Genomic DNA, 10,452 nt, shown 5'->3' on the forward strand with positions numbered 1-10,452 from the left:
AGTCAACATTTTGGTCAATTTTGGTCAAATGATTCTCACGTGTTAACAAATTGTACTCACATAAAACTGAGTATTGGTCTAAGGAGCTGGAGGCAAAACAAGAATTAATGTTCCTTTATTTACTTAGAGCTTATGTTCAGATCATTGACATTTGCATATCCCCTATTTGTAGTATCATTTTGTGTCTCGTGTTATGCCTGTAATTAAGTGCAGTCGTGCCTTCTTATAATGCCTTGCACTTTCGGGTGTGTGGATGTGGATGTCAATGTCTACTATCTGTCAATCACCCATCAAAGAAAGATCATATGATTTTTCTACAGCCCTGATTTTACCTTAGCTAAGATTATATAACCATCAACTTGATCAAGATTGCTCGTGTGTGTCATCTTATGTTCTGTTTCAACGGTCGAATACCCATACGCCATCGAAGTTAGTGTGTGATGTGCCTACTTCTATTAGGAAAGCAGAGAGGATGTGATTGTTTTATTTTTCTAAAATTGGTAATGTGCCAACTAGCATGGCTTCTGCTATGTTGATTTAGATCTTGCTTGGGTACTGGTTACCTTAACTAATGCTCCTTCCGTCCTAAAATAAGTGCTGTGTCTTTAGTTCAAATTTATTAAAATTTAAACTAAAGCCACGACACTTATTTTGGGACGGAGGGAGTAGTTGAAATACACTGCAGAGAGTAAACAGAACATGCATATAAAGGTTGGTTAGGTCAACTTTGTTATTGATTTACACAGAATTGAACTTGTTGATATGGTGATAGGGTCCGCCGTGTACATGGTTGTTGATTAAATTTTTGTATAAACTTCTACCAATATGTTCTATTATAAACTCACTAATTTATCTATTAGACCGGCAGTGGAGGAGCAGCAGCGGCCAACGGCAGATCGGCGTGTCATGGGAGCAGACACGGCGGCCGTCACGGGCAGAGCAGAGCGAAGTTGGCATGGCGGCTAGGCGGCTGTCCGGACTGGATCCCGCCATCACCACCAGCCACCGCCTCATTTGTCCGTGTCCATGTCGGCGAAACCAAGGGTATGCCTCGTGTCCTGCGAGGTGACACTCCACCGCCACCGCTCTGCTGCTTCCGCCCTACGCTTCGCTCCCTCCGGTGCCATCCTCACCTCCGACAAAAAGGACCTCTTGGACGTCATTGCACATGCTGGCCTCTTCCGACCCCGTGGCCACCGTGATCAGGTTTGGATATGGTTTCATGCCTCTCTATGACCCCATTCATCGCCGTGGCCCAATAACTCTAATTTGGGGATTGCTTGCTGCAGGTAATTGATTTTGTGTTCCTGGATTCGGGTAAGAAGCTAGTGACCTGCTCCAAGGACAAGGTTATCTAGGTTTGGGACCTCGACACACAACACTGAAGGAAATTTGCCCTAGAGGCAATAATGATGTTATTATTTTATTTCCTTATATCCAGATAAATGTTTATTATTCATGCTAGAATTGTATTATCCGGAAACATAATACTTGTGTGAATACATAGACAAACTAAACGTCACTAGTATGCCTCTACTTTACTAGCTCGTTAATCAAAGATGGTTATGTTTCCTAACCATAGACATGTGATGTCATTTGATTAACGGGATCACGTTATTAGAAGAATGGTGTGATTGACATGACCCATTCCACTAGCTTAGCACCCGATCGTTTAGTATGTTGCTATTGCTTTCTTCATGACTTATACATGTTCCTATGACTATGAGATTATGCAACTCCCGTTTGCCGGAGGAACCCGTAGGGTCCGCACGCTTAAGGTTCTCGAACCCGTAGGGTCCGCATGCTTAAGGTTTCGATGGCAGTTATATTATGAGTTTATGAGTTTTGATGTACCGAAGGAGTTCGGAGTCCCGGATGAGATCAGGGACATGACAAGGAGTCCCGAAATGGTCGAGACATAAAGATTGATATATTAGACGGCTATATTCGGACACCGGAAGTGTTCCGGGTGATTTCATAGAAAACCGAAGAGCCGGAGGGTTACCGGAACCCTACCGGGAGAAGTAATGGGCCATATGGGCCTTAGTGGAGAGAGAGAGGGGCAGCCAGGGTGGGCCGCGCGCCTCCTCCCCCCTGGTCCGAATTGGACTAGGAGATGGGGGGCGGCGCCCCCCTTTCCTTCTCCCTCCCCACTTCCTTCCCCCTCCTAGTAGGAGTCCTACTCCTACTAGGAGGAGGACTCCTCCTGGCGCGTCAGTAAGGGCCGGCCGGCCTCCTCTCCTTGCTCCTTTATATATGGGGGCAGGGGGCACCCCTAGACACAGAAGTTCATCCTCGTGATCATTTTCTTAGCCGTGTGCGGTGCCCCCTTCCACCATACTTCTCGATAATATTGTAGCGGTGCTTAGGCGAAGCCCTGCGACGGTAGTACATTAAGATCGTCACCACGCCGTCGTGCTGACGGAACTCTACCCCGACACTTTGCTGGATCGGAGTCCGGGGTTCATCATCGAGCTGAACGTGTGCTAAAACTCGAAGGTGCCGTAGTTTTGGTGCTTGATTGGTCGGGCCGTGAAGACGTACGACTACATCAACCGCGTTGTGCTAACGCTTCCGCTGTCGGTCTACAAGGGTACGTAGATCACACTCTCCCCTCTCGTTGCTATGCATCACCATGATCTTGCGTGTGCGTAGGAATTTTTTTGAAATTACTACGTTCCCCAACAGTGGTATCAGAGCCTAGGTTTTATGTGTTGATATTATATGCACGAGTAGAACACAATTGAGTTGTGGGCGATATAAGTCATACTGCTTACCAGCATGTCATACTTTGGTTCGGCGGTATTGTTGGACGAAGCGGCCCGGACCAACATTACGCGTACGCTTACGCGAGACCGGTTCTCCCGACGTGCTTTGCACAAAGGTGGCTAGCGGGTGACAGTTTCTCCAACTTTAGTTGAACCGAGTGTGGCTACGTCCGGTCCTTGCGAAGGTTAAAACAGCACCAACTTGACAAACTATCGTTGTGATTTTGATGCGTAGGTAAGATTGCTTCTTGCTTAAGCCCGTAGCAGCCACGTAAAACTTGCAACAACAAAGTAGAGGACGTCTAACTTGTTTTTGCAGGGCATGTTGTGATGTGATATGGTCAAGACATGATGCTAAAATTTATTGTATGAGATGATCATGTTTTGTAACCAAGTTATCGGCAACTGGCAGGAGCCATATGGTTGTCGCTTTATTGTATGCAATGCAATCGCGCTGTAATGCTTTACTTTATCACTAAGCGGTAGCGATAGTCGTGGAAGCATAAGATTGGCGAGACGACAATGATGCTACGATGGTGATCAAGGTGTCGCGCCGGTGACGATGGTGATCATTACGATGCTTCGAAGATGGAGATCACAAGCACAAGATGATGATGGCCATATCATATCACTTATATTGATTGCATGTGATGTTTATCTTTTATGCATCTTATCTTGCTTTGTTTGACGGTAGCATTTTAAGATGATCTCTCACTAATTATCAAGAAGGGTTCTCCCTGAGTATGCACCATTGCGAAAGTTCTTCGTGCTGAGACACCACGTGATGATCGGGTGTGATAGGCTCTACGTTCAAATACAATGGGTGCAAAACAGTTGCACATGCGGAATTCTCAGGTTATACTTGACGAGCCAATCATATACAGATATGGCCTCGGAACACGGAGACCGAAAGGTCGAGCGTGAATCATATAGTAGATATGATCAACATAGTGATGTTCACCAATGAAACTGCTCCATCTCACGTGATGATCGGACATGGTTTAGTTGATTTGGATCACGTGATCACTTAGAGGATTAGAGGGATGTCTATCTAAGTGGGAGTTCTTAAGTAATATGATTAATTGAACTTAAATTTATTATGAACTTAGTCCTGGTAGTATTTTGCAAATTATGTTGTAGATCAATAGCTCACGTTGTTGCTTTCAAATGTTTATTTTGATATGTTCCTAGAGAAAATTGTCTTGAAAGATATTAGTAGCAATGATGCGGATTGGATCCGTTATCTGAGGTTTATCCTCATTGCTGCACAGAAGAATTATGTCCTTGATGCACCGCTGGGTGACAGACCTATTGCAGGAGCAGATGCAGACGTTATGAATGTTTGGCTAGCTCAATATGATGACTACTTGATAGTTTAGTGCACCATGCTTAATGGCTTAGAATCGGGACTTCAAAGACGTTTTGAACGTCATGGACCATATGAGATGTTCCAGGAGTTAAAGTTAATATTTCAAGCAAATACCCGAGTTGAGAGATATGAAGTATCCAACAAGTTCTATAGCTAAAAGATGGAGGAGAATCGCTCAACTAGTGAGCATGTGCTCAGATTGTCTGGGTACTACAATCGCTTGAATCAAGTGGGAGTTAATCTTCCAGATAAGATAGTGATTGACAGAATTTTCTAGTCACCATCTCCAAGTTAGTAGAACTTCGTGATGAACTATAATATGCAAGGGATAACGGAAACAACTCCCAAACTCTTCGTGATGCTGAAATCAACGAAGGTAGAAATCAAGAAAAATATCAAGTGTTGATGGTTGACAAGACCACTAGTTTTAAGAAAAGGGCAAAGGGAAGAAGGGGAACTTCAAGAAGAATGGCAAGAAAGTTGCTTCTCAAGTAAAGAAGCCCAAGTCTGATCCTAAGCCTGAGACTAAGTGCTTCTACTGCAAAGGGACTGGTCATTGGAAGTGGAACTGCCCCAAGTATTTGGCGGATAAGAAGGATGGCAAGGTAAACAAAGGTATATTGGATATACGTGTTATTGATGTGTACTTTAATAGTGTTTATAGCAACCCCTCAGTATTAGATACTAGTTCAGTTGCTAAGATTAGTAACTAGAAACGAGAGTTGCAGAATAAACAGAGACTAGTTAAGGGTGAAGTGACGATGTGTGTTGGAAGTGGTTCCAAGATTGATATGGTCATCATCGCACACTCCCTATACTTTCGGGATTAGTGTTGAACCTAAATAAGTGTTATTTGGTGTTTGCGTTGAGCATGAATATGATTTGATCATGTTTATTGTAATATAGTTATTCATTTAAGTAAGAGAATAAATTGTTGTTCCGTTTACATGAATAAAACCTTATATGGTTACACACCCAATGAAAATGGTTCATTGGATCTCGATCGTAGTGATACACATATTCATAATATTGAAACCAAAAGATGCAAAGTTAATAATGATAGTGCAACTTCTTTGTGGCACTGCCGTTTAGGTCATATTGGTGTAAAGTGCATGAAGAAACTCCATGCTGATGGGATTTTGGAATCACTTGATTATGAATCACTTGGTGCTTGCGAACCATGCCTTATGGGCAAGATGACTAAAGACTCCGTTCTCCGGAACAATGGAGCCAGCAATAGATTTGTTGGAAATCATACATACTGATGTATGTGGTCCGATGAAAATTGAGGCTCGCGACAGGTATCATTATTTTCTGACCTTCACAGATGATTTAAGCAGATATGAGTATATCTACTTAATGAAACATAAGTCTGAAAAGTTCAAAGTATTTCAGAGTGAAGTGGAAAATCATCGTGACAAGAAAATAAAGTTTCTACGATCTGATCGCAGAGACAAATATTTGAGTTACGAGTTTGGTCTTTAATTAAAACAATGTGGAATAGTTTCACAAACTCATGCCACCTGGAACACCACAGCATAATGGGTGTGTCTGAACTTTATAACCGTACTTTATTGGATATAGTACAATCTATGATGTTTCTTACCGATTTACCAATATCGTTTTGGGATCATGCATTAGAGACAGCTGCATTCACATTAAAAAGGGGCACCATCTAAGTCCGTTGAGACGACACAATCTAAACTGTGGTTTGGCAGGAAACCAAAGTTGTCGTTTCTTAAAGTTTGGGGTTGTGATGCTTATATGAAATGGTTTCATCTTGATAAGCTCAAATCCAAATCGAAGAAATATGTCTTCATAAGATACCCGAAGGAGACTATTGGGTACACCTTCTATCACAGATCCGAAGGCAAGACATTCGTTGCTAAGAATGGATCCTTTCTTGAGAAGGAGTTTCTCTTGAAAGAAGTGAGTGGGAGGAAAGTAGATCTTGATAAGGTAATTGTACCTTCTCCCTTATTGGAAAGTAGTTCATCACAGAAATTTATTCCTGTGACTACTACACCAATTAGTGAGGAAGCTAATGATGATGATCATGTAACTTCAGATCAAGTTACTATTGAATCTCGTAGGTTAACCAGAGTGAGATCCGCACCAGAGTGGTACGGTAATGTTATTCTGGAGGTCATTCTACTTGACCATGACAAACCTACGAACTATGAGGAAGCGATGATGAGCCCAGATTCCGCAAAATGGCTTGAAGCCATGAAATCTGAGATGGGATCCATGTATGAAAAACAAAGTATGGACTTTGGTTGACTTGCCCGATGATCGGCAAGCGATTGAAAACAAATGGATCTTCAAGAGGAAGACGGACGCTGATAGTAGTGTTACTATCTACAAATCTAGAATTTTCGCAAAAAGGTTTTCAACAAGTTCAAGATGTTGACTACGATGAGAGTTTCTCACTCGTATCCATGCTTAAGTCTGTCCGAATCATGTTAGCAATTGCCGCATTTTATGAAATCTGGCAAATGGATAAAAAAACCTGCATTCCTTAATAGGATTTATTAGAGAAGAGTTGTATATGATGCAACCAAAAGGTTTTGTCGATCCTAAAGGTACTAACAAAATATGCAAGCTCCAGCGATCCATCTATGGACTCGTGCAAGCATCTCGGAGTTGGAATATATGCTTTGATAAGTTGATCAAAGAATATAGTTTTATACAGACTTGCGGTGAAGCCTGTATTTACAAGAAAGTGAGTGGGAGCACTACAGCATTCCTGATAAGCATATGTCAATGACATATTGTTGATCAGAAATAATGTAGAATTATTCTGCAAAGCATAAAGGAGTGTTTGAAAGGATTTTTTTTCAAAGAAAACCTCGGTGAAGCTGCTTACATGTTGAGCATCAAGATCTATAGAGATAGATCGAGATGCTTGATAAGTTTTTTCAATGAGTACATACCTTGACAAGATTTTGAAGTAGTTCAAAAATGGAACAGTCAAAGAAAGAGTTCTTGGCTGTGTTACAAGGTGTGAAATTGAGTAGGATCAAAGCCCGACCACGGCAGAAGATAGAAAGAGAATGAAAGTCATTCCCTATGCATCAGCTATAGGTTCTATAAAGTATGCCATGTTGTGTACTAGATCTATTATATACCCTACACTGATGTTGGCAAGGAAGTACAATAGTGATCTAGGAGTAGATCACTGGACAGCGGTCAAAATTATCCTTAGTGGAATAAGGATATGTTTCTTGATTATGGAGGTGACAAAAGGTTCGTCGTAAAAGGTTACGTCGATGCAAACTTTGACACTGATCCAGATGATTCTAAGTCTCAATCTGGATGCATATTGAAAGTGGGAGCAATTAGCTAGAGTAGCTCCGTGCAGAGCATTGTTGACATAGAAATTTGCAAAATACATACGGATCTGAATATGGCAGACCCGTTGACTAAACTTCTCTCACAGGCAAAACATGATCACACCTTAGTACTCTTTGGGTGTTAATCACATAGCGATGTGAACTAGATTATTGACTCTAGTAAACCCTTTGAGTGTTGGTCACATAATGATGTGAACTATTGGTGTTAAATCACATGGCAATGTGAACTAGATTATTGACTCTAGTGTAAGTGGGAGACTGAAGGAAATATGCCCTAGAGGCAATAATAATGTTATTATTTTATTTCCTTATATCATGATAAATGTTTATTATTCATGCTAGAATTGTATTATCCGGAAACATAATACTTGTGTGAATACATAGACAAACTAAACGTCACTAGTATGCCTCTACTTGACTAGCTCGTTAATCAAAGATGGTTATGTTTCCTAACCATAGACATGTGTTGTCATTTGATTAATGGGATCACATTATTAGAAGAATGGTGTGATTGACATGACCCATTCCATTAGCTTAATTAGCACCCGATCGTTTAATATGTTGCTATTGCTTTCTTCATGACTTATACATGTTCCTATGACTATGAGATTATGCAACTCCCGTTTGCCAGAGGAACACTTTGTGTGCTACCAAACGTCACAACGTAACTGGGTGATTATAAAGGAGCTCTACAGGTGTCTCCAAAGGTAAATGTTGGGTTGGCGTATTTCGAGATTAGGATTTGTCACTCCGATTGTCGGAGAGGTATCTCTGGGCCCTCTCGGTAATGCACATCACATAAGCCTTGCAAGCATTGCAACTAATGAGTTGGTTGCGAGATGATGTATTACGAAACGAGTAAAGAGACTTGCCGGTAACGAGATTGAACTAGGTATTGAGATACCGACGACCGAATCTCGGGCAAGTAACATACCGATGACAAAGGGAACAACGTATGTTGTTATGCGGTCTGACCGATAAAGATCTTCATAGAATACGTAGGAGCCAATATGAGCATCCAGGTTCCGCTATTGGTTATTGACCGGAGACGTGTCTCGGTCATGTCTACATTGTTCTCGAACCCGTAGGGTCCGCACGCTTAAGGTTTCGATGATAGTTATATTATGAGTTTATGAGTTTTGATGTACCGAAGGAGTTCGGAGTCCCGGATGAGATCAGGGACATGACGAGGAGTCTTGGAATGGTCGAGACATAAAGATTGATATATTAGACGGCTATATTCGAACACCGGAAGTGTTCCGGGTGATTTCGGAGAAAACCGGAGAGCCGGAGGGTTACCGGAACCCTACCGGGAGAAGTAATGGGCCATATGGGCCTTAGTGGAGAGAGAGAGGGGCAGCCAGGGTGGGCCGCGCGCCTCCTCCTCCCTGGTCCGAATTGGACTAGGAGAGGGGGGGCGGCGCCCCCCTTTCCTTCTCCCTCCGCACTTCCTTCCCCCTCCTAGTAGGAGTCCTACTCCTACTAGGAGGAGGACTCCTCCTGGCGCGCCAATAAGGGCCGGCCGGCCTCCTCTCCTTGCTCCTTTATATACGGGGGCAGGGGGCACCCTTAGACACAGAAGTTGATCCTCGTGATCGTTTTCTTAGCCGTGTGCGGTGCCCCCTTCCACCATACTCCTCGATAATATTGTAGCGGTGCTTAGGCGAAGCCCTGCGACGGTAGTACATCAAGATCGTCACCACGCCGTCGTGCTGACGGAACTCTACCCCGACACTTTGCTGGATCGGAGTCCGGGGATCGTCATCGAGCTGAACGTGTGCTAAAACTCGGAGGTGTCGTAGTTTCGGTGCTTGATCGGTCGGGCCATGAAGACGTACGACTACATCAACCGCGTTGTGCTAACGCTTCCGCTGTCGGTCTACAAGGGTACGTAGATCACACTCTCCCCTCTCGTTGCTATGCATCACCATGATCTTGCGTGTGCGTAGGAATTTTTTTGAAATTACTACGTTCCCCAACAAACACTGCCTTCAAATTGTAAGGTGTCCATCACATCAAGATATGGTCGATGGATGTTGATTCTAGCGAGAGGTTTTTGGTGTCTGTCTCGGCCGATCAAGAGCTGTGGGTGTTCAAAATCAGGCAATCAGCTGAACAGGGTGAAGATTGGAACAAATGGGACGCACTTCACCATTGATCTATTGTGATTCCTTTTCCCCTTTAATAACGTGTACGTATAGGGTAGTCAAGCACCACAGGATATCAGCTTTTTTTGTGGATGAGAGTGGGATGATCAATCGGATTGCCGGGGTAGTACAACATTGAGTCATTGGCAGTTGGGCTCAACAAGGACAAGGCGCTGTTCACCATAGGGGTATTAGGAACAGAGAAAATACTCACACAAGGCATGGAGCAGCTACAAACTTGTTAATGTTATACCGGTCAGCATTTTCTCCTTCCAGTATCCCGTGAATATTAAAAATGTTTGCTAACTAATAGTCATCACAGTATCTGATATTCGTAGTTTTATATATCAATTGACAGGTTGATGATTTGTCAAAGGAATTTTATTGCAAATTCCTGTAGGCCTGAAAATGCACACTATCATAACAGAGTAATGTGCAAGTACCCAATGTCATAGTAAAAAAGTAGAATTTTGACTGATTATTTAACATCACTGTGAGCTTTCCTTTAAATTTGTGCCTTTTGATTTACCCCTGCTATTGTATAAGTATGTGTAGATTGATTTTGCTTATTGTGTGTTTTATACAGCGAGCAGCTTCCCTTGCGCCGTCATCCATCCACCAACAAGCCCATGACCATGCATCAGGTCATAAAAAAATTCAAAAATTATTTCTTATCAATATGTTTCAAATATGCTTCAGTTCTAAATTTGTTCCCTTTTCCCTTCATTTTTCCAAGAACTGTACTGTTCGGCATTAGTAGATACTTCTACTAAGGGACAGATATGTATGATAGGTTAATTTCACCTTTTTTTTGG

At 42.5% G+C, this 10,452-nt stretch overlaps 1 protein-coding gene and 1 long non-coding RNA gene across 4 annotated transcripts in view; both read left to right on the forward strand.

Annotated features, from left to right (window-relative positions):
• Positions 1 to 863: 863 nt before the first annotated feature.
• On the forward strand, positions 864 to 1,474 carry LOC119332045 (WD repeat-containing protein 3 homolog). Its single transcript, XM_037605226.1, has 2 exons — positions 864 to 1,206; positions 1,290 to 1,474. The coding sequence occupies exons 1-2, from the start codon at positions 1,027 to 1,029 to the stop codon at positions 1,356 to 1,358; spliced, it is 249 nt and encodes an 82-aa protein (XP_037461123.1). The 5' UTR covers positions 864 to 1,026; the 3' UTR covers positions 1,359 to 1,474.
• A 7,997-nt stretch (positions 1,475 to 9,471) lies between these two features.
• Positions 9,472 to 10,452, forward strand: part of LOC119332046 — a 3,908-nt gene continuing 2,927 nt past the window's right edge. The window contains exons 1-2 of one of the 3 annotated variants that reach the window (XR_005160782.1): positions 9,472 to 9,493; positions 10,224 to 10,281. This is a non-coding gene — a long non-coding RNA (uncharacterized LOC119332046). Of the gene's footprint in view, positions 9,494 to 9,577; positions 9,893 to 10,096; positions 10,282 to 10,452 lie in introns of those variants that run through there. The other 2 variants (XR_005160781.1, XR_005160780.1) reach the window with 2 other exon arrangements.

This window comes from Triticum dicoccoides, chromosome 7A (assembly GCF_002162155.2).
Source record: "Triticum dicoccoides isolate Atlit2015 ecotype Zavitan chromosome 7A, WEW_v2.0, whole genome shotgun sequence".
Taxonomy (NCBI): Eukaryota; Viridiplantae; Streptophyta; class Magnoliopsida; order Poales; family Poaceae; genus Triticum; species Triticum dicoccoides.

What these genes read in the sequence shown, in the direction of transcription:
- LOC119332045 (XM_037605226.1), top strand. Translation starts at nt 1,027, where the DNA reads ATGTCGGCGAAACCAAGGGTATGCCTCGTGTCCTGCGAGGTGACACTC. An exon ending in CCCGTGGCCACCGTGATCAG is followed by an intron (nt 1,207 to 1,289) that starts GTTTGGATATGG and finishes TGCTTGCTGCAG; the next exon opens with GTAATTGATTTTGTGTTCCT.